General features: G+C 37.3%; 1 protein-coding gene across 2 annotated transcripts in view; it reads left to right on the top strand.

Annotated features, from left to right (window-relative positions):
- Positions 1–25,439, top strand: part of PLPPR5 (phospholipid phosphatase related 5) — a gene marked incomplete at both ends in the record, with an annotated part of 141,776 nt that overhangs the window by 101,616 nt on the left and 14,721 nt on the right. The window contains 2 exons of one of the 2 annotated variants that reach the window (XM_079697989.1): positions 3,545–3,721; positions 13,014–13,133. In XM_079697989.1, coding sequence (XP_079554115.1) covers positions 3,545–3,721; positions 13,014–13,133 — 297 coding nt within the window. Of the gene's footprint in view, positions 1–3,544; positions 3,722–13,013; positions 13,149–25,439 lie in introns of both variants that reach the window. The other variant, XM_079697988.1, reaches the window with a different exon arrangement.

Raw genomic sequence — 25,439 nt, 5'->3', positions numbered from 1 at the left:
ATAGTATTGTTTTAAAATTGTACAGTGCTTTCTCATTTACCCAAAAGATAGATTAATATTCTCACAAGTGAGTCCATTCACTTTACTACATGGGCATTGAGATTACATTTTAGTAAAAGCAAACAAGTAAGCAAAACCCCTTTATATGTGTGTCAATTATTGTATATATTGTATAAGCAAGGGAAAAATGTGTAGAAGAATATACACCTCACTGTTAGCAGGTAGCAAATGACTGTTTTTAACTTTCTGCATCTTGGGGCTAATAGATATTCATGGGATTGGTGAATAACAACTGCCTAATAATGGCTAAATGGCTTGGCCTATAAAGTAGTGAGCATTCACTGACCCTTGAGGACTGAGCAGATACCATCCTGCTCAGATTATACACCCTTCTGTTTGTGTTTTAGTTTAGCTACATTTTGACATCTGGTTAACCTAGATGGTTTCATAAGTGAATTAAAAACCAAGAGAGCATAAATAATCAATTCCTGTCCTGTGTCCAACTTGCTTAATAGATTCTCATGCTATAATTTCCTCTTCTGCAAATTAGGTATAATAGACCTTCTGTAAGGATAACACAATTAGACTGGTTAAAAGGCACTTACATTCATAAAGTACCAAAAAGTTCCCTAGTACATATAAGTGCAAACTCAAATTTTTCTTTTGTGACATTCATGTCAACTGATTATGGTACAGAAAATCTGTGCATTATAAAGCACTACAGTGACCCACTTTAAAGTTGAAATTATTTGAAGAAATGTCGTCCTTCTCCCATAACGCTTAAAATTCAATTTTCTTCTATTCTGGTTCTGGACATTAAGTGGGGATCTGGTGGGGGAAGAGCCAAATCCCAGGCTACTCCTAATATAGAAGCCTTTTCATGAGTTTGCATAGTGGCCAGACTGTGTCTTGGGACCCTTTATAAACAATGCTTAAGTCATAGAGCATCTTAGGAATGAACTCAAATTCAAGAGACACTTCAGAGGATTGTAGCCCAAGGTCACAGATTACTATAGGCCTACACAACTTGAATAAGTTAGGGCTGAGCTCTATCTGTGTTGGCCTCTGGGGTTGAAGGAGAAGGCAAATGTTTTCCAAAGCCATACAGATTCTGTAGGAGATTTCCCACACAAACCACATATATACTACTTCCTACTTCTTCCTGATAGTAGAGTATAGATGTAGCCTCACCCCTATGTACTATGGTGGCTTTCTTTCCCCTATTTTTAATCTCATTTCTCTTGCATTCACTGATACTTAGCTTATGCCATTTTCTCTAGGCAAGAAATCAATAGAAAGAAACGAAGGTTAAAGGCACCAAAGTGCTTTACCCCTACTTCCCATTGACATTTCTCCTTCTCAAAAGTGCCACCCCCAATAGTTAAGTTGTATATTCTTCATAGTAAGCTTTGTCTTCAGTCAATTTTTTCATCTATAAAATGAAGGTAATGATGATTTCTTACTAATATGGTTATTTTGAGGATTTAATAAGTAAAGTAAAATGCTTAGAACATTGCCTTGAACAGCCATTGCTCATTAAATCATAGCTGTAATAATTATTAGTGGTATTAATACTATTCAGCTATCATTTCACATTCATTTTGTTTTAAAAAGGAAAGGATGTCTTTAGCGTTTTGACAGATGTGAAGAAATGCAAAGGTAAGAAGTCAGTAATCAACCGCATAGCTGTGTTACAGAAAATCCCACAAGCAGCTCAAATTTCACTCTCTGTTTATATGCACAAGTCAAATAAGGAGTTACTCTATTAGGTGCGTCACTGGACACCTGAAGTGGTGTGATATTCTTGCCTTGTTACTCATGTGGGCAAAACTCTTTAATATATTCTCTCAGAATGGCAAAGGCACCATTTTCTCTTTCTCATCTCCTCCTATTTCCCTCTCATGTATACTTATTCTTCTTAACTGAGATTATTTAGCTCTTTCAAGCACAGGCTTAGAATACACAGACATAGCTCTGAAGGTCATAGGCCCAAAATGGAGATAATCCAGCTTTTTTTTTTTCCTAGAGTATCGGGACCAAGGATAGATTGCAAAGAGCTAGAACTTGGCTAGGCAGAAGCCTTGTATCACATGAACTGTTTAAATATTCATACAGTGTATACTGGCAGCTAACAGGGCTGCAAACTTTCCCAGAGGAAAAAAAAAGAAAAGATAATTACTGAATTTCATAGCATTCTAAAATGGCTGCCATGAACTAAAAGCATAAGTGCTGATTTTGGTTTAATCTCTTAGGCAAATGGTTTTGTTGTTGTTGTTTTTTGTTTGCTTGTTTGTTTGTTTTTGCGGTACGCAGGCGTCTCACTGTTGCGGCCTCTCCCATTTCGGAGCAGAGGCTTCGGACGCTCAGGCTCAGCGGCCATGGCTCACCGGCCCAGCCGCTCTGCGGCACGTTGGATCTTCCCGGACCGGGTCACGAACCCATGTCCCCTGCATCAGCAGGCGGACTCCCAACCACTGCGCCACCAGGGAAGCCCGGCAAATGCATTTTTTATTCAATTGAGGACAATAAGCAAGTGGCTATATGCATTTCTAAGTATTTTTCTGATTATATTATCAGTATCAGATCCTGACATTAATATCATAAAAACTGATTGCACTGTCAAAGCCATCTCTTTAATAATTACTTTACTAGTGACTTGAAATAATAACTGACACATTTCCTTCACAGTCAACAGATTCACTTATATAGAAACACATGGTTTAAGTTATGAGCAATTGAGCTATAGAATAAATCAGATTGGGGGAAAGACTGGGTGTTTTGAGCATGGTGGCTCACAACTTGAAGACATTTCATTCTGTGCAATCAGCTGACACTTAATTGTTCTTCATTAGCATATGTGAAGATGCCAAAAATGTAGGTGTTTACTAATTGTTTTGTTTTGGCTTTAGCTGACACATTTCCCCCATCATAGTTAATTTTTTTTTTTTGTCCTAATGCTGGTTGATAAAATTTGGTTAAAACAAAGTAATTTCAGGTAACAGCATAAAAGCAAACCTTGACACTGTATTGAACTTTAAATTCTTTTTTCAAAGTAGTATCTGTTTAGTGGAAATCCACTCCATTTTGTTTGTTATAGCTATACTCACAACTTCTAATTTTTATAAAATATGCATCCTCTCCATATGGTATACAAAAATGTAAATATTAAAAACATTCATTCATCAGTTTTCCCCTTCTAATAGTATTGACCTAAAATGTAAATTCAGATGAAACAAGAATAAGTACATTAAAAGTTACCAAAAAGTCACTTGGAATGTCTGCACTCAGTATCTTAGATAATTACTATTACATAAGAATTGGCCATTCGTCAATATAAGGTAAGTAAAATTAACTAATCACTACTTTTAAACTCTACTTTTAAGAAACTTCTTTCAAAAAATTCATAAACTTCAGTTAATTATTTGATTTATATAGGCATATCTATGTCAATAAATATATATATATATATGTACAGACACATATATGAGGTGTATATCAAGGAAATACGTTCATGGAAAGTCATGTTTTTCATTTACTATTTCAGATGTACATTACCAACACAATCAAAGCCAAAGGAACAAGACTTGCTAAGCCCGTTCTATGCCTGGGCTTAATGTGTTTGGCCTTTCTTACTGGACTCAACAGAGTAGCAGAATATCGAAATCATTGGTCTGATGTGATAGCAGGCTTTCTGGTTGGAATATCTATAGCAGTATTTCTGGTAAGTACACATTTCTTTAAATATAATTTTTTTCTTAATCAACGTGTATAACCACCTATTAGAAAATACAGGTGTGAATCACTGGGTTTAGTTGTCAAAAGGTGGTATAGCAAATAGAAATATATATGTTTTAAGTCATTCGTTTCTTCCTGCTCCCTCGTTTATTCTGCCTAAAGTCAGGTTTGGGGTTGAAGAAAAAACATTGGGTTGGCCAAAATGTTCGTTTGGGTTTTCGTAACATCTTACGGGAAACCTGAACGAACTTTCTGGCCAACCCAATATATTCTACATTTAAAGGTGAACAAAATATTTTCATGTAAAATGGAATGGGGCAGGGCTTCCCTGGTGGCGCAGTGGTTGAGAGTCCGCCTGCCCATGCAGGGGACACGGGTTCGTGCCCCAGTCCGGGAAGATCCCACATGCCACGGAGCGGCTGGGCCCGTGAACCATGGCCGCTGAGCCTGCGTGTCCGGAGCCTGTGCTCCGCAACGGGAGAGGCCACAACAGTGAGAGGCCCGCGTACCGCAAAAGAAAAGAAAAAAAAAAAAAAAAGGAACGGGGCTAAAAACACTCATGCCTCCCCAGATGGTTTTAAAAACTGGGTTATTTGAATATTTTAAAAGTTTCCTCATGGCACTTTGCATCCTGGAGTATGTAGACCATCCCAAAGTGCCCTGGTGCCTCGGCGCAGTACTCCCAGTGAGTTGCCAAGTCTCAGCACCTGATAACAGGTGAACCTCACTTGTGAGATGAACCGGTTCCCTGCAGTGACAAAAACCCAGGGATAGTTTCCAAGACAACGTCACGCAAATCAGATTTTGCCAAGGAGTGAAGAGCATACGTAATGACTTCTGATGAAGTCATCTCTACTCTTATGATAAAATCCCCTTGGAATATTTCTATATGTTTTAGTTGTTGGAAAATATACTTCAGTCTGGCTGTAGAATTAATCAATCCATATAATAAGTATGGATATTTTACCCAGATGGAAAAATGTGTAGACTACTGTATAAATCAAAACATATTTTTGCATTGACACATTATAAGAAACACTTAATTTTAATTTTAGTTACATTTAAATTGTTTCTCCAGAGTAACTTTCCTTCTTCAGCTTATTTTCACTAGTTCATAAGCAGTAAGCAAAAACTTATATGAACCTTTCTTCTACCAAAGATTTGGGCACTATCTATGTGCCAGGCATTTTAGGAGGTTATTTCTTCTAGAACTTCCTGTGGTAAACTGGTGACTATCCCCTGATCCCTCTCTAGACCCTGTGCTGCTTTTCTTGCTGATGTCACTCCCTCTGATGTCCAAAGTCCTGAGAGACTTAGGCTCACCCCACTCTGTTTCCCAGAGATATCCTGTAGCCTCAGGAAAACTGGGGCACACCACGCTTGGGCCAAAACCTTTCCCTTGCTGTCACTTATCACAATTGAAACAGGTTAACTTTTTATAAAACAAAACAAAACAAAAAACATCTTACATAAATCCTAAGAAAATAATCATAGGCAGGGCAAAGAGCATACCAAAAGTCAAAGTTTTAAAACACTGCTGTCAGATGTAACTGCGTTTCAGCTCTACAGGTCCAGAACATCTTTGCTAGCATCTCATCAGGCTTCATCTTATCCTCCTGTGGCTGTTACCATCTTCCCTTTACTGCCAGTGAATGTCGTGACACCCTGCGTTGTGAAATCTAGAGCCCTCATGTCTTCCCTGTCGCTTCCTTATCTGAGAACCATGTGGTGAATGATGAGTTGGATTATGGATCCCCCTTGGGTTCAAGACCCTCCTACTGCACATATTTAGAACATTTCACAGGCCCCTTCAGACATTCCCATGCACCCAGAAAAAAGACCTTATAAAAAGGTCATGTGAAAATGCTTTAACCACGTAATGACTAAACAAGCTTTTATACATTCATTCCCAACTGTTTATGAATGTGAGTGCCTACAGTTGCCAGGCAAGGTGTCAAGAACTGGGGCTGATAGACCTAGAGTCTGTCATACAGAGTGAAGTAAGTCAGAAAGAGAAAGACAAATACCGTATGCTAACACATATATATGGAGTTTAAGAAAAAAAAATGTCATGAGGAACCTAGGAGTAAGACAGGAATAAAGACACAGACCTACTAGAGAATGGACTTGAGGATATGGGGAGGGGGAAGGGTAAGCTGTGACAAAGTGAGAGAGAGGCATGGACATATATACACTTCCAAACGTAAGGTAGATAGCTAGTGGGAAGCAGCCGCAGGCAGCCGCATAGCACAGGGAGATCAGCTCAGTGCTTTGTGACCACCTGGAGGGGTGGGAGGGAGGGAGACGCCAGAGGGAAGAGATATGGGAACATATGTATATGTATAACTGATTCACTTTGTTATAAAGCAGAAACTAACACACCATTGTACAGCAATTATACTCCAATAAAGATGTAAAATAAAGAAAGAAAGAAAGAATTGCCCCAAATTTGAAGATAAAAAAAACCCCAAAAAACTGGGGATGCAAGGAGGCTCAGATAAACATGACCTGTCTGCTGTGGTAATCTGTTTCTGGGGTCAGGCAGGAATAGTCAGGTTATTCCCTCAAACATTCCCTCCCTCTCTTCCTTCATGAAACAAACATTTACTGAGACCCTATTCTAGTCCAGGCACTGTGCTTGGTGCTGGGAATAAATACACGAAAAAGATACAATCCAGGTACTCAAGTAGATCGCAGTCAGGTGGGACAAGATGGACACAAAGAGTTCTATAGAGGATAAATGTAATGGTAGAGGTACATATACTCAAGAGATCTACCCTGTTGGGATTAGGGACAAATCAGAAAGAGGAGATAATTTATAAACTTGAAAAATTTTTAAAGCAGGTAGGTCTAGCCTGGGGCATAAGGAATGAGGGGCAAAGAGCACAGAGCACAGAGGCAGTATGAAGTGCTTCATAAAATAAGTATGTATGAAGCCTCTCCTATAGTCTAGGCCCAAGGCGCCATGTGCATCTGAGAGAACATGGCACCCGGAAATGGTACCAGTCATCCAGTGCGAGTGACAAGAAAGGGGAGTGGAAGAGCACACAGGGGAATACCCTGAAAGGCCTTGTATGTTATGACAATAACATAGACTTTTGTTTAAAAACATAGGTGATTTGGGAGCTTCTGTCAGGGTCCAAGCGAGTTGAAACAGAGAAAAACAGCCTGGTTGAATTTGAATCCCAGCTTCCTTATCTACTCAGTTTGTGCCGTTAAGCAACCCTCAGTTTCTTCCTCTTTAAAGGAGGCTATAAACAGCCTCTTTAAAGGATTATTATAAGGATTTATAAAGGTTAAACAAAATGGTGTGTATATTCAGTGCATGGCCACATGGATGACTGAAATAATTTCTGTAAGTGAGAGTTTGTTTCCTGTCAGTCCTTTTACTTTCTGATAAGATTTGTGCTTTCAAGAAAGTATGTTTTCTGGAAAACAAAACTCCAGGTGAAGATAGAGGAGACAAGTTATGCAGAACCAGGGAAATAAGATGGCATGAATCGGGCCTCTGAGGGCACACAGAGAGGGGAGGCTATCGGGAGGTATTTGGGAGGTGGAATGTTTTGGAGCTTGATGGAACATTGGAGACGACGAAGATGAAGCAGGCAGCAATCTATGATGATTCTCAGATTTCTCATTTGGACAACTAAGTAGAATATTTATTTCAAGCAGTGACTACAGCTCTGGCTTACAATATGCTGGGGTGTTTCCAGTGATCCTTCAGTGTGTGCAGAGCACTAAAATGATTCCAAAATAAAATTAACACTAACCTACTCCAAGCCTCTTCGTGTCAGTTGAAGGCATTCATATCCCCCATCACCCACACCTGGTGTCTAGTGTTTGCCTTTGACCCACTCTCCTCCTTCACCCCCACACCCAGTGATTGATCTAGTTCCAGTTCATTTCCACCACAGAGTCTTTCTCCCATGTCATATTTCTGTACTGTTCTGACCATAGCCTCTCGATTTTAGAGATCAAAACTTCTTACCTCTATTATATCAATGGGTTCCTAGCTGCCTTCTCACTTCAGACTCTCCTCCAAACACCTCACATTCTGCTTCATACACATAATACCATAATTCGTTGCCAATAACAAAGCAAAACAAACAAACAGACAAACAAAACCCTCTTTCCTGCTGCATTAAATCAGACACTTCCATTGAACTTCTGGGATCCTCCATAGTCTGGCTTCACTCTTCCCGGCCAAGTATTTGTTTCCCTTGTTACAGTGGAACTCCTGCACTTGGAATCCAGTCAGTTTTCTTCCTCTCTTACACAGATAGGCTCTGTCCGGCCTGTGCGTTGCCTCAGCTGGAACACCCACTCCTCTGTATAGTTTAGAGAGCAAAACAGGAGTGGGAGTCAGACAAACCTAGGTTGAATCCTTCTGTTGCCACTTTTTCTTTTTGCCACTTTTGCTGAATGTGTGACATCATACAAGTCACTTAGCCCCTCATCATCCCTAAAATAGTGGGGCCTCCCCTGAACTGTATTTAAATTGATTACCCCTCCCCAAGGACTCCTTTTCTCATTTCCTATTCACTTTTCTCCACTGCATAATTCAACTTTTAATATACCACATATAATAATTTTGGTTTTGTTTTTTGCTATCAAACGCACTGGAATGTAAGCCACTCACAGAGAAGGTGTTTATTTGTTTTCATCACTGTGTATTCTCAGTATTGGGTCTGGTACATAGGAGGTTCTCAGGAAATATTTGATGAATGAATGAATGAACTGTTTTATTTACTTTCCAGAGCTCTTTTGAGGGTTAAGGGAAATCGCATATATAATAAAGGCAGTCGAGTGTGTGGTACAGAGAAGGCTCTAGGTATCATGGTCTTCACCTTTGATGACTGTATTCAAATCCTTTATGCACTTGAGATTTTTCTTAGACAAATCCCAGCTTCTCCAGGAAGTGTCCCTGATTACATGGTTCTCCCATTTTTCCTGAATTTCCACTGCACTTGAAGTCAGTCCTGTTACAATCTAACAAGTAATTACCTTCTGTAGTAAATTTATTATTCTTATCTCACGTGCCTTTTCTTCAAAGTTAGAGAACACAATCCCCAAGCTTAGGAAAATACAAAGCAAATACTAGTTGAACAATAGGTGTAGATAGACTAATATTGTTTTATAAAAATGTGTGCCTCAAAGCACTTACAACAAAGATGCATATTTGTGTCCAGCAGAAAAGTTCAAGTTTACTGAGCCAAAGCAAAAGCTTGTCGGGTTTACATATGTGATATCATAATAATAATAATAGGAATTATTTGAATACTCTTTACTATATTAACTCAATTAATCCTCATAACAGCATGTTGAGATGTAGTTATTATTGTCCTCATTTTTCAGATAAGAGAAACAGGTCTTGTTACATTAAGTAACTTGCCTGGACTCACAAAGTTAGTAAGTGAAAGAGCCCAGGATTAAGCCCCAGGCCTCTTTGACCCCAAAGCCCATGCACATAGCCCCATACAACAGAGATGTTTTATTTGCCACAAGGAAGAGAGAAAATGATCACAGATGGATCCGATTAATTTATTATCACTACCGGAAAAAGGAAACAAAAATCTATGTGTAATGGTGACTTAGGAGTGTCATTTTTTGGAAGAGAGAGTAGAGTTACACTCACAGAAACCACTAATGTAAAAATAGAATGTTTCAAAAGAAAATCACTTCAAATTGTACAGGAACGTTAGAAAATTTGAGAATTTTTAGGCTGGATACATACATGCCCATTCATTAATCTATTCATTCACGGTGGCACTAAGAATACAATAGTGATCAGAAAAAAAACCGTGTCTGCTACCATGGAGCTGATAACCTTGAAAGAGAATCCCATCCACCAAAATACTATGCTAACAGATGTATAATTTCATATAGAGATAGGTGCTTGGATGAAAAGAATCACAGGTCCTTGCCAGCAAACAAACAAACAAAAACAGCCTGGGGTCAAGAAGACTAGTAAGGAAGTGGAGGGGAGATGGTGATACCACAGATGAGTAAGATATGGTGCTCAAAGACAGTGGAGATGAGTATTCCAAGCAAAAGGCAGTGAAAGGGAGCAGAAGGTGTTTGGATAACCAAGAAGGAAGGTTGAAAGGTGGGCCAGAGCTCACACTTTAAGAGAAATGAGAAGCCAAGCCACAAAGTGGTTTTAAGAAGGTTGACATGATACAATTTGCATTTTGGAAAGACCATTCTCACTTCTTTGCAGGAAAGGGTCAGAGGGAGCCAAGATTGGATTTAGGGAGACTTTAGAAAGCCATGCAGGAATTCAGGCAAGAGGTGGTGATTGCTTAGTCGATGGAGTCGGTGTCAGAGATAGAACAAAGCAGATATAAGAAATCAAAATCTTTAGGAAGGAAAATTGAGCAAATTGAGTGCCTGGCTGAGTATAGGAGGTGTCCAAGTTTTCAGCCTCGTGCAACTGCATTAGGGGAACGGGAATGTGAGGGGTATTGCCTTTCCCTGAGAGAGTCCAGAAAAAGATCAAGTTTTGGAGTGGGGCCAGGAGATGGGCACATCTTGGGTTTTATTTTGAACATTTGTTGAATTTTTCATACCTTTGCCAACCAAAGAAAAGGAGCTAACTTGCTAATCTATTGCAACCTCTTCACTTTCAAATTGAGAAGACTGAGACCTAGAGGACTGTTCAAGAACTTACAGACTCAGGATCAAAAAAACAGGTCAATTGTTTTTCTTTGAATATTTTTTTAATAGGATATCAGATTCATACTTGTGAACGTTACAAGACTTACTAAATATTTGAATATGATTCTATGGGAGATTTGGTAATTTCCTTCCTTATGATTTAAATAATAACAGTAATGAAGAGTAATCATTATGCTAATAGATGCTTTAATGAATATACACTCTGTGTTAGGCATTTAAATATTTCACATGTGAATTCTTAGCTGCTTCAATGGGGTGTTGTCCTGACCCTCAATTAAGGCAAAGAGATAACTGATAACACCTTTCAAAGAGTTTTCCAAACCTAAATAGCATTAAAAGCAATTATACTAATTTCAGTAGCCCATATTAACTCTAGATGAATGTTTATTCATCTAATGACTTCTTTTTGTCTATGTACATAGTTATTTTAGCAAATTTTAATTCAGAAGAATTTGTAGCAATGTTTTTCATCTGCCGATTTTCCATTAATTTATAATATTAATGAAAAGGGAAATGTGAGTGTGTGTGTATATATGTCATGAAATGGGTATGAAACTGCTGTTTGTTATGCTGTTGTTGGCTACAATTCTTGATTATATTCTTTGTGCTCTTGGCAGTAGTCAGTTGGCAAACTACAGCCCATAGGCAAAATTTGACCTGCTGCTTATTTTTTTTAACTTTTTATTTTATATTGGAGTATAGTTGATTAACAGTGTTGTGATAGTTTCAGGTGTACAGCAAAGTGATTCAGTTATACATATGCATGTATCTATTCTTTTTCAAATTCTTTTCCCAATTAGGTTGTTACAGATTATTGAGCAGAGTTCCCTGTTCTATACAGTAGATCCTTGTTGGTTATCCATTTTAAATATAGCAATGTGATAAGTTGTATTGGGACACTGATATGCCTATTCCTATATGAATTGCCTCTGGCTGCTTTCACGTCAAAATGGCAGAGCTGAGTACTTGCTGCAGAGATTGTATGCCTGCAAAATCAAAAATATATACTATCTGCCCATTACAGGCAAAACACTATTAGTCCTTTGCAGGGTCAACATTTGATAGAAGGATTATCAAGTACCCATCTCTAAGCCTTTGCCATCTCTTACTTTAAACATCTTGATGGCAGTGATGAAGCTGAGGTATCAAATTATCAGGCTTTGACCTATGCTTCTGATCTGTAATTATTCAAGGAAGTGGAAGGATAATAAGTATATAGCAATTTGCAAGGAAATTTTTTTTCTGAGATAAAGTCTCAGAGTATGTGTCATTTTGTAGATTTGAAAATTTTATTTAAAAACTGGAGAGTAACCAAGATCTAATTGGCCTTTGAAAATATTCAGTAATGAGCCCTACTAAAGGAAAGGCTTTCCAATGGAGGATTTGTGAAAAACATACAATGTAAATTTATACTTGTATATTAAGCATTTATTTTTTTTAATGATTGTTAGGTTATAAATTGCAAGTAAGTTCTATATTTTGGTTTGATAATAGAATATAAAACCCAGGAAAAAAGGCTCAAGAATAGCTTACCCATTAGTTCAATATAAGCAAATAATAGCAAATAATTTTCCTGAATTGTTTAAATCACTATTTCTTAAAGTTTAACTCACCTGCATCAGAAGCTTCAGGAATGCCTTTTAAAAGTGGCAACTCCTAGGTCTTCCCTGGTGGCGCAGTGGTTGAGAGTCCGCCTGCCAATGCAGGGGACACGGGTTCGTGCCCTGGTCTGGGAAGATCCCACATGCTGTGGAGCGGCTAGGCCCGTGAGCCATGGCCGCTGAGCCTGCTCGTCTGGAGCCTGTGAACCACAACAGTGAGAGGCCCGCGAACCGCAAAAAAAAAAAAAAAAAAGAAAAGTGGCAACTCCTAGGCCTTATCCTTCATCTGTGAAATCAGAATTTTTAGGGGAGGGCTTAGGAATGTGCATTTTTTAAAGTGCCAGAACTTTATTTTATGAACACTAGAATATGAGAACTTCTGGTTTAATTCAAATGCTGTCACTTATGGGATATAATCAATTGAAACAAGGGCTAGTTTTCTTTATGTAGAAGGTCTTCTATTTCAGTGGTAGCAGTAGTAAGCTATAGTTGAAATGCCAAATATATGTGGGATACAATAATAGACAATAAATTAGGTTAACTAAAGGATGCTACTAAATTAGAAAGTGCCAATTGTAGAAGGTTTATTATGAATGTAATGATCTTAAAGCAATGGGAAATAATTAGCATTTAAATTAAGTTGTAGGTTAGCCACAATAAGGAAAGGTTAGCTTGTTATGAATTTTTATAGGGTTATGATCTTATTTTTGTATTGATTTGAGCATTGACTATAACCTAATTTAATGAAAATTTTGGAATAATAAAATTGTCATTATTAACTGAGCTACATATTAATTGATGAATGTTCTTGAACATGCTTGCACTGGATTAACCATTAAAATTTACACAAGATAAATCTGGATGTAAAGTTATAGACATGTAATATTTAAGTAATTCCAATACTTTATTACTGTGATTAGATTTATCAGGCTATTCACAAGGGTCATAGTTATAAGGAGCATGGCTTTGCTTTAACTGTATTTTTTCCCAAAATTTTAGGTCGTGTGTGTGGTAAATAATTTCAAAGGAAGACAACCAGAAAATGAGCATATACACACAGATAATCTGGCACAGATGCCAATGATCAGCATTCCTCGAGTAGAAAGTCCTTTGGAAAAGGTAACATCTGTACAGGTGATTCATAATTTAAATTCTAAATGTAATTGTTAGAGCAAATGAATAATTACTCTTGAGAGTTCCTACACAGTCATTTTTGATTTACTAAAACAAGCTCAGAGTCTAATGTGGTATTTAGCAAGAATTTAGTCACTGAATACAACATCGTAGAACAATGCATGTCACACGGAAAACATTTCTGCAAATCCCTCACACTAAAAGCTGAGTCTGTACATGGGATGCATTCTGTAAGTTGCCATAGCGTCAAGATAGTAATGTTATACAGTGGTCCCACACATGGGCAAAATAATAGGATAGTTTTACTTGAGAATATAAGCATTTTTTCAGAGCATATATTCCATTTCTTCCATGCCTCACTTATATGAGAAACTGCTTAGTGTAACAACTGGCACATAATCAGGACTCAGTAAATATTTGTTGAACCTCAGTGTATAAAGTTCTGGCAGCAGGGAATCAAGAGTCATGCTCTCCTGCTCAGGGGGGGAGCTGGGGGTCAGGTTGGGCTGAAGGGAGCCTGACTAGGTAGCACTTTGAATGGCAGGTCAAGACCTCATTGGGCATAGCAATGAACAGAGAAGCAGGTAGATAATAATAACTTTTCTTGAGACTTTAAATGACTGCTCAGAGGGTTACTAATGGCTTCTCCTCAGCCCTGTACATGTCCAGATTTTGATCAATATCTTAGATGAAGAGTTCAGTTACATGCTAATTGGCGGTTTAGATGGTCTGAGTCTGTGAGGGATAATTAATACATTGGATGAAAGAATAAAAATTCTTGGAAGAGTACAATAAAGATACAGCTAACAATTAACTAGAAATAAAGGAAGTGTTTTGTATTTGGACTTTTAAAAAAAGTTCCTGGGGCCTCCCTGGTGGCGCAGTGGTTGAGAGTCCGCCTGCCGATGCAGGGGATACGGGTTCGTGCCCCGGTCCGGGAGGATCCCATATGCTGCAGAGCTGGGCCCGTGAGCCATGGCCGCTGAGCCTGCGCATCCGGAGCCTGTGCTCCGCAACGGGAGAGGCCACAACAGTGAGAGGCCCGCGTACCGCAAAAAAAAAAAAAAAAAAAAAAAAAAAAAGTTCCTGTAGGGTAGGGTATGTCTAGGTTAAGTGCACAAATGAAAAAGGCTCAGAGAGTATAGTAGTCTACCATTCAACTTGGGTCAACAGCATGATATGGCTTCCAGAAGTTAATATGATTTTAAGTCCCACTTAGGGAAAATGATATCCTGAATGAGGGGTTTGATGGTTTGCTTTGCTCAGACCAACTTGGTGTACTGTGTACTGCCCTTGGCAACATGGTTTAAAGGTGAATATTGATAAAATAGAAAAGTTGACAATAAATATTTCTTAAGTGAGCAAATAGATGTGTCTAAGATGGTGAGTGGACTCAAAATCATGGATTATAAGAGACTGGAAGGAACAAAATGGTTAGTTTATAGGAAAAGAAAACTCAAGAAAGAAGCAATATCTTCCCATAAATATCTGAAGTACTGTTGTATGGCAGAGGGATGTGATTTGTTCTGTGGGGCCTCAGAGATCACAATTAGGATGAAAGAAATGAAAGTGTAGAAAGATAAATAATGTCTGGTAAGTAGTAACAACATTCTGAAAGTGGAATTCCCACCTTAAAAGCAATGAAATTTCTTTTTACTATAGGGATTCAAGAATAGCTAAATAATCACTTATCCATGATACTGCAGAAGGAATTCAAGCATTTAGATGAGGATAGAGACACTAGACAATGATGATGATGATTATGATGGTAATAAAATAGCAATGAATGATCATTCAGAATGTGTCAAATACTATGTTGATTGCTTCCACAAAAACACTTCTGTGCTCTACAAGTAGAATTTTGTTCTTTACAACAATTTTTAAAGCTGAGTATTATTAGTGGCAAAGACTGCTAATAGTTGACCAGTATTCCTTCTCCCCTTCTTCCTTTTAGTTACTGAAATTTCCCACTCCAATTGTAGCTACACTCACAGCTTCCCAGCTGTAGTCTTTTTCCCAGCTTCCCTCGCAGTTAGGTGTGACCATGCAACCAAGTTTAGACCAATACAATATGAGCAGAAGGGTAGGTGCAACAAGCTCTGGGTCATCTCTTTGAAAACTCTTGTCCTGGACATTCTGTACTCCTTGCCAATGGAAAAGGTAAATGACTGGAATAGTCTTTAATTTTTAAAGATGACCTACCCTCCTTGACAGCCTAGGTTCTGGATGAGCTCATGGAGCAGTCCACATACATACCCTAGATGGTTCTAAAAAACAAATAAATTCCTTTTCTCTTCGAGTCATTGGATTGTTTTCATATTTTTTCTACAGTGGTTTAGTTGATGGCCTTTTATAATAAATTTCCTCATTATAAAGTTAAGAAAACTGAACTTCCAAGTAGTTAAGCAGTTTGCAAATGTCCATTTCACTGATAAACAGCAAAGAAAAATTATACAATGTAGTAATCCAAGACACATGCTTATGTGATAAAATATATGTTTAAGTGAATAATACATATAAAATTCAATCTTGTTTAATTTTAAATTAAGTATAGAAAACAGTAGAATTTAGGAAGATATCTTAAACATACTTTGAAGAAAATGGTCAGGGTAAAAAATAAAGTCTTTATTTTATATAGTTCTCAATATATTAACTTGAACAAAAATCACAGTCTTCTGCTTTTTAACATATTTATTTGCATAACGGTTCTTTAGTGGTCTACTAGCATTGCCAGATATTCTTATATACCATTACATCATTATGTATATTAAGTTATTAAAATATTTCTGTTCTTAATTTTATGCAAATTCATTTTTATTTATAGTGACTTTTAAGATGTTAGATGATGGAAGCAAAAATATTCTATTAGAATCCATAGATTGCAAGAGATCTGTGTTTATTAACTTCTTTCTTTCATTAATATTTTTGTTTATGACAAATTCATGTGCCTTGTCTTCACTCTGGTAGTTAGGCAATAAAGATGATTGGAATCTAATTTGATTCTCCCCTTCACACACCTAGCACATTTACACTCACCCCGCTGAGCTCCAACTTCCCTCTCCGCTCTCTCCATCCCTGTCTGCAAGGCAGAACGCTGTCTGCACGGTTTGTGGTCTGCTGCTCTCACTCACATAGATCACAGGAAGAACATGGGTCTCAGGAGCTTCCCCCAGGAGCTCTGCGGGTGAGAGGACATGTATTTGAGCTCATCAGCAAGCAAGGGAGGAAGACCATCACTTCAGAAGCCCACAGTAGCTTTCTCTTCTTTCTGTGATAAAGAATGTTTGGAGTAAATATATTGCTTTTCATCATAGTTCACAGTGGGAAACAAGGGAATGCAAATCGCTCCCCAGTAAGTTGATCTTAATAATTGATAGTTGGAGAATGACATTAGATCCTTAAAGCTGGCCCTCTGAGGAGAGAAAGGAGGCCCAGTGTTAAAGTGTGGCCCACAGGCATGGCTTAGTGTTTTAGCATTGTTATGCCAAACTATCATTTTCTGGTTGTCAGTTTTACATGGAGAAGGCAAAGGGTTTCTTTTGGAAGTTATGTACTTACATAACCTCTTATATTCAAAGTACATGCTTGATAAATGGTACACTACAGAGTAATTACAGCATGCAAACTTTCTTGCTTATATAATGCCAGCAATTTATCCCTTAATTATAGGGAGTTTGTCATATAGTTAATTACCACAGTTTGAGGAAAAGTCATGATTTTTCTGAAGGCTAAATAAATCTGAACATTCATTACATTTGGTTTTATGAAAAGAATTAATCATCTGTGGAAAGTAGCCCATCATATCTCAATGTCCACTTATTTAAGTTACCAGTAACTTTATTACAGCCGTTTGTAATATCAAATCATGAAAGATCTAAATGTATATCTGTAGTGAATTATTACATCAGTTGTGATACATTCCTACAATGGGATCCAGTACATTATAGTGTGGTACTTCTGCTTACAGTTTCTAGAGGTAGACTAGCTGGCAATTATGGACAATTTTGATCTTGGGCAGCTTACCTAAATGCTCTGTGACTCAGCTTTCTCCTTCATAGAATGATTCATAGAATGATAGTCATAAGAGTTCAATAAGATAATAGTCAAGCATTTTAGAGCAGTGTCTGGCACCTCTGAAGCCCTTAATCGTTACAAATTATAATTATTATTACTATTCCACAGTTAAAATGGATGAGGTAAATCAAGATGTGGAAAGTTTTCTAGTATGTTGTAAAATTTTTGTAAGTTGATATATATAAAATGTGTCTGTGTATGATGAAGCCAGTTGTGCAAAACACCGCACAAGATACTTCTCTCTAGTAGGAAAGAAAAGAGCGTATAGATGAGAGAGAGAAGAGGAAAGGGTACCTACAGACACCAGTCTGAGAGAGCAACTGACATAGTTCCCTCTCTGCTGTCTCTGTCTTCCTCCCTTTCCTCCCCTCCCTCCCTCCCTCCCTTCTTTCCTTCCTTCCTTTCTTCCTTTTCTCTCTCATTATCTCTTTATCTTCCTGTAATGAGGCTATATTCATGAAAAATTGTGTAACTAAAATAATTATAGTGTTTTAAAATTATTCAGTTTTCTTCAGCTGCTCCCTGAGGAGGTCTTGGTTATGCTTCCTCGTATTGACTGTTGATATGTTCTGATTGAGAAAAGTCCCTTGGAAAAATTTCCTTGGAATAATTTAAATTCCTGTGCCCCTTCCTTATGACTCCCACAAACCTTTTGAGAGTGTTTGGTTTATTTTTCTCTGCCAAATTGGGCACAGAGACCTTGGTTGTAGCTCGCATGCCTTTATGCATCACGCCCAGGGTCCAGCTGTCCTTGGCACACCTGCAGTCATCTCCATTTCAGGTCCTATCTGTCGTGGGGCCCTGACACGAGCTGTGTGTAGGTGCCTCTCATTTGCAGGAGCCACAAAATCCCACCGGCCGAAGGCCCCAGGGAGCCAAGTCGCACCACTCCTCCCTTTCAAACTTATCCTTTTCTGGCCCTGCCTTCAAGGGCCCATGCATCCCAAACTGAATCTTCAGGGGTGCTGGCTTCAGGAGGTCTCCAAAAACAAAAAGACACCATTAATTACTCTTGGGAGTCCAAAAACCAAAAGTCTGCCTCACCTTCTAGGAAATGAAGATGGAAACATTTACATATTCATTAGCTTTACTCTCCTATATTAGCAAGAGTAAAGTAGGAGTTAATATCTTAATAGCTGTGTCACAGAGAGAAAACAAGATAGAGTAAAATTATAGGCATTTCTACTAGATATAGTATAAATAGATCCAGTTTGATGGATGTCACCAAAGGACAAGTGAAATTTTTCTTTGCCAGTAAAGATGTTCAATGTTGCAGAAGTGGCTAAAATCCTATATGATCCCAGTAATACCTCCAAAATTTCAAAGAGTGAGGACAAGAGATAGGAGTGACCTTTAAGAGAATGAGAAGACTTATTTAGAGCACAATTCAACACCTTGGACCAACAACATGTTGAAGCAGGGTTAGCAGGTAGGCGAGTACACACCAAAAGAAAGCCTTCAGGCAAGAACCTTTCCTCTGATCAGGCTTCTCATTAATATGGGCACGTGCCAGATAAAAGAATCCTTTCCTGAACTGAATGGGTACCATAAAATGGGTAAAAAAATAAAAATAAATAAGCTGCCTCCAAGGACTATGCCATCTTCCTGTAGTAGAATTTAAGCTGAACAGAATAGCAGTCCTGATATTTCAGCAACCATAGCAATAGTTTCATTATAGCTTCTATATAGTTTCATATAGAAATAAAGTGACCTTCCTGGAAATGTCCATGGCCTCAGCTTCTTCTCCCACTCCTCTCAGGCTGGTAAAGCATCAAAATCATATTATAAAACTACATTCTCCAGCTCTTCAGCTTAAGGTCTGGGTGAAGGATTTCCTGACTATTCAAGAAAAGAGTTCAGGGGTCTTTGAATCTTCTCCCACTCAGTTTAGGAAGATAAGCTGAGCTAAATCTATTCTGATTCAAGTATAAATAATCAGGACAATTGCTTAAATCCTTTAAAACGATTTCATGACACAGAAGAGAGACATATTTTAAGAGATAGAATACGTTTTTGAGGAAAAAAGATTACAAGATAATTAAATTCATTGTAGGTAATATCTGCTTTCTACTGTCAAGGAAATTAAAGAAAATATGTGAAATGAGAGATGAAAGATAGCTGGCACAATGGCACAATTAGGAAACTAATGTAAGAAAAGAATGTCATGGCAAGATTAAAACCAATACTAGAAACCATAAAGATCAAAATCCACAATGGAGAAAGTGAAATCAGTTAGGTTAAGGACAGGTTTCAGAATTTGTAGTAAAAGAACAAAAGAATAAAATTGATCTGAGTAAAAATAATAGATATGAAGGATATACCACAGAAATGTAACATGTGAATCACTGTAGATGCTAAAGAAGAGGACAAATGAAGCTATAACAATATTCAGATAAATACTATAAGGAAACTTTCCTTCCAAATAAATATCTGAATCTTTAGGCTCCAAGGGTTAACAGGATACAAGGGAAAATTAAAATATATACCAGAATTTAGATATTTCTCAGTGAAATTTTCAAATTTCAATACTGAAGAAAGAATTCTATAAATATTGTGGTAGATGGTATTGTTGTTCCCAGTTATTAACTACCCTCTTCTATAGGCAGAGTATCCTTCCTGCTCCAGTTATTTTGGACTTGATCAATAACATGTGAGTGGCCCATCAACCAGAAACTTGTAGAGCCATTATGAACTTCTGCCCACCCTGTTGCTCTTGAGCCTTCTTCCAGGAGAAGGCTGTGTTCCAGATACGGGCTGTTCTGACAGCCTGAGTCCCAGAATGGGAAGTCATGGGAAGCAGACCAACGCCCAACCTGTAGCTTGGAGCAGATCCATAGAACCTGACCACCAACATGTAGTATGAGGAGGTATATACACACATTTGTTGTTGGAAGCCAACTAGCTTTTGAGGTTATAATACAGTGTGCCTACTGAAAACTAATACACACAAAATTAATAAACTACCCAAGACTAACAGCATGCTAGCCTCAGACTTCTCCCTCTATAGGATTAGATGCCAGAATAAAATGGAGTAATGTCTTCTGAGGTTCCATGAAAAAGATGGTGACATACGAATTCTATTCCCACCCAAAAGGTCATTTAAGTGTTAAGATAATCATAAAGCACCACATGTGTAAAAATTCAGGAACTATATTACTCATGAAAGAAGATATTTACTTGTACCAGAAGATATTTACCAGTTAACTGAGCAAAACACCAATATCTAGAGCTCTCAAATTGAGAAAAGTCATATTATGAATGAGTTGGCAGGAAAAATGGAAACCATTTAAATATAGACTTAATTAGAATTGACTGTGGTAAATGCAGTGACAGAAACAGGGCAAAATTATAAAATTCATTTAAAGAGAAGATCTATAACAAAATAAATTAATACAGCAATGACAAAATGAGACAAATCTTAGATAATGCCAATAAAATTGTCGAAGTATGATAATTTGTAGATTTTTTAAAGGAGGGACTCAATATTACTGTTTCATTCTTGCATTACTGACTAGAAAAATTTAGGTTCAAGCATTTTTAAAAATAAAATTTATCAAGAGTAGTTTAAAACAGTTTAAAAAGGCCAATGACAAAGTGTAAGATATAAACTACACACTTGCCAATGGGTTAATGTCTGTAATATATAAAACATCCTAATTGAAAACTGGGCAAAGTTCATGAATAGGCACATCATTAGAGATCGAATGCAAATGAAAAAGAAATATATGGAAAAGTACTCTCTGTCATGTTTGATGAAAATTTGTGAAGGGTCTTTTACACAACACTGTGAAGTTGGTTCTTACCCTGTAAGCAAAGGGGAGGCATGCAGGAGTGTAAGGAAGGAAATGGCGTGTTCAGAATAGAGAATAAATTGAAGGAGAGCAACACTGCAGCAAAACAAAATCAAACAAAAACCAATCTGAGAGACTGTTGTAAAAATCCAGATAAGTGATAAAGATGACATGGACTAGACCTCAATACAGCCATGTTATGCTATGTTGACTGACCAGGCATCATTTGGCAAAGTCTCTCTTGGTCGGGTGCTGGTTCTGATCAGAGGAGTTGTATTACTCCATTCAGGCTGCTGTAACAAAATACTATAGACTGGTGGCTTATAAATAACAGAAATTTATTTATCACCATCCTGGAGGCTAGAATGTCTAAGATCAAGACACTGACAGATTCAGTCTCTGGTGAGGGCTCACTTCCTGGTTCATAGATGGCCATCTTCTCCCTGTGTCTTCACATGGCAGCAGGGGTGAGGGAGTTCTCTAGGGTCTTTATAAGAATACTTATCCCATTCATAAAAGACTCCACCCTTATGAGCTAATCACCTCCCAAAAGCCCCATTTCCTGATATCATCATGTTGGGGATTAGGTTTCAACATATGAATTTGGGGGCACACAAGCATTCGATCTATATGCAGGGGTTATCTAACCATACCAGTACTTTACAGTGAAAAAGAGCTAACTGATGACCAGGGTGTCACTAAGAAAACTATCCCTCCACCCTTCCCACCTCAAGAAACCTGCTGACCTTTCGTCTATGGAGTTTTCCTGTCCTCTCTTCAGACATTTCTCTTGACCATAACTAACAGTAAAGGAGCACTCTGACTTCCTTCCATCCAGGGATCCTCCTGGGTCAAGTTGCATTCATCCCAGAAACAAAACACTAAGTGCTTTTGTTTTTTCCCTCTTGCCCTCTGCTTGTTCTCGCCCTAAGGCAGAATGCTGCTGTTCAGATTTGCATAGGTAAACACATACAAATGATGTATGCTTTTGCATTATCAATTTTAACTGGTGCCAAACAGCAAATCTAAAGAAAGGGACACTCACTATCTAGCAAGGGAACAAAAATATTTAAAAATAAATGTAAGGATAGATGGGATTTGATAGAAAATGGAATATTTCCAATAAATCTGAGAGGAGTTGATAATCTACATAGTTTTATTAAGGCAAATAGAACAGGCCACTGTAGCCACTTATGGCTGGCTCATTTGAGATCATTTTGAGAGCTCACTTAGTGGATAGGGGCAGGTATAGGAAATGCTTTTTGAGAAAAAAAAATTTTTTTCCATCTAAGCCTAAGCATCATTTTTTCTTAGGTTTATGTGAGCTAATCATTTAAACCAAGGGTAATTCCCTCTTGCCAACAACAAGAAAGGGAAGGTAATGCTAGGAATAATTTACAAGATTAAAGTTTTGTACATCAGGTCAGGGACTTTTCACTAACCTGTACTACCCAAGAAGCTTCGTTGTGTGAAAGCACTTCTTGATTAACAGAACCATCACCTGAGTGAAAGTGGTAACCAGTGATGACAGTTCGAAAAATCTAGAAATGGCATAAGGAGTGTGTACTAATACAGATAGAAATTACCACGTTTTGTTTAATTCCCATGGCAACTGCGAAGGAAAACTATATGGATAGGAAAATTCTAAGGGAATTCACGGTGACCCAGGAAAGCCCATGCATTGACATTTACATTGACTGTTTTGCAGGTTATAAAATCACAGAAATCAAGGTGAAGCCTGAGCTGAAATTTAGTCAGAGTGGGGGTGGGGTGGAGGTTGGAGAGACAAGCTTTTGCAGCTGGCAGTCCTGAGTCTGAAGCTTGGTTTGTCTACATTAGAACTAGGTGGGGTTAGACAAATTATTCCTCTTCTCCTTTTCCAAAAAGATTGATATAATAATGTTTTCGTTATGGAGTAATTGTTGGGATTAACAGATCCCAAATGAACTTCTTGGCACATGGTAGGTGCTTAACACAAGTTAGTTCCCTCCTGTAACAATAATGATTCCCTTAATAGGATTTTCATTTTATTGCAAGATAGGATAACCTTATAGATATATTTCACGGATTTAAAATTTTATACAGATCGTCTATGTCATACATACCACATGTGGCAGAAAATCTTATAGTATAAAATGTTGCATACATTAGTGTCATAGCAACAGCAAAACAATCCTGTGGTTTCTTGCCAAGACAAATATGATTATACGTTACAGTGCTCTCTATGATAAATTCTTTTGAGGTTTCAAAATGTTGTGCTTGAATAACAGTGGCAATCTATTTAAGATGCAGTTACTTTTCTATAATGCAAATCTTTGTTTAACAGAGCTGCTGAACTGTAATGTAAATGTTACATAGGACCTTGTCAAAACAACTGTATTAGTGATCAGATATTGGAATAGTTAGTGGAACAAAATATCTTTATATTTTAGGCCTTTTTTCTCAATCTAAGCTTTGAGCACTTATGAAAAATATTTGAAGTGAATCAATGTTTACATGCTGTACTCTGTTCTCATTTGTTAAATTTAATATTGCTTAAAAAAGGCAATTGGAAATGGAAGCTTAAAAATTCCACCCAGGCATCAACATTTTAGGTTAGAAAAATTAGCATATACTGATATTACTTTGCCATATGTCATTTTTCCTATTTGTACTTACATATATTCATTATTTATTTCTCCACACTATATATAAATCATAATATACTATACGAAGAATAAAAGCCAGATTTTTTTGTTCAGTCGTATCTAGCAGGCCTTTTATAAAAGCGTCTTTTCAGTACATTACTTTTGAATATAAACAAGCTCTCTCATCTCATTTTATGAATAAATATAGAGTTGATGACTGCATTTTTAAATTATATGATTCATGCAGTCATTAGTTAAGGACAGAATAAGACAATGATGGATTTAAAAAATCATTCTCAGTGCATACATCGTTAGTTACACATGGAAAACTTCTTCCACCCATTCATCCCCCTCTTCTCTCAGATTGGTTCCCTTTTGGTAGACTGTCCTAGAGACACTATGGCAGCCTTCAAAATCAGTCCAGAGCACCATGACACTATGAACATTTTTGGTAGAGAAAATACAGTTTTGTTTGACTAAAACTAGGAAAATAAACAATGACCCCATTCCCAGTCTTATGAAACAACCACATTTAGTTTTTGTTGCTTGTTGTTTCTGTTAAAGGAGCAACAAGTAACTTATGTACATTATTTAAAATTTGAAAATCTGGGTAAGCAAAACAGTAATTAATAGGAAATATCCATATCCTACCACAGTAATCACTGGACATATTTTCTTAAAATAGCCTTCGAGACCCCATGAGTATGTGTCTGAGTTTGTGTGTGGTACAGGACCCCTGGATGCTCCCTTCTGTAGCCAGCTTTTGCTCATGTAACAGTATATCATGAGTATGCTCACAGATCAATCATATCAAACATAACTGTAAAAGCTAATCTTCAGTGAGAACCTAATATGTGTCCAGAATTATGCAAAGAACATCATACATAAAAGGCCATTTTAGTTTTTACAGAAATCATTTGAGTGTAGCTTGTTATTCCAATTTTACAGAGAAGGAGACTTAAAGAAGTTAAGTAATTTGCCCAAGGTCAAATAACCTGCTTTCTGAAATTGGAATACAGAACTGTTTTTTCCATTTTTTATTTATATTCCATGTTTATCACTGCAGAGCTCCAAATCGTAATCACTGTGCTGTACACATAGAATTATAATATAGAATTACATTGAAAAGCTTTAATGTGTATAAATTAATCATTACCTTTGTTAGGCAGAGGACTGCTTCCACTTCCAATTTCCCACAATTATAAACAATACTAGGGTAAACATCTCTAAAATAGATATATTTGTAAATTCAATTAATAACTTATTTAAGATATATTTATATAAGTGGAAATGCTGGAAAAAAAGAGGATGAATACTCTTAAGGTTTTTGGTTTGATTCACATCAAACCAAGAATGGAGAATATTGTTCTTAACAATCTTCACCAATCATATAGGTCAAAAATAAATGAAGTACCTCATTTTAATTTGCATCTTTTGAATACCTTCCCATACATTTATTTTGTATTTCCCTCTTTGTGACTGAAACAAATATTGAAACAATAGTTCAATAACTGACAAATCAAATTCTAGTCACCACTTGGCCCTTAGAATTAATTCATAGAGTGGCTTAATGGTACTACTTCTTTTAATTGGGGTTTATTAAATGCATAATTTACATCTTATAAAATTCCCTTTTTAGCATATAGTTTTATAAGTTTTGACAAATGCCTACATCATGTAATCATAACCACAATCAAGTTATAGAACATTTCTATCACCCTAAAATGGTAGCCAACCCCTCCTTTAGCCCCCAACCCCTGGCAACCACTATCTTTTTTCTGTTCCTATAGTTTTACCTT

The sequence above is a fragment of the Hyperoodon ampullatus genome (genome assembly GCF_949752795.1).
Source record: "Hyperoodon ampullatus genome assembly, chromosome: 2".
NCBI lineage: Eukaryota > Metazoa > Chordata > Mammalia > Artiodactyla > Ziphiidae > Hyperoodon > Hyperoodon ampullatus.
This window is presented reverse-complemented; position numbering and strand designations above follow the sequence as displayed.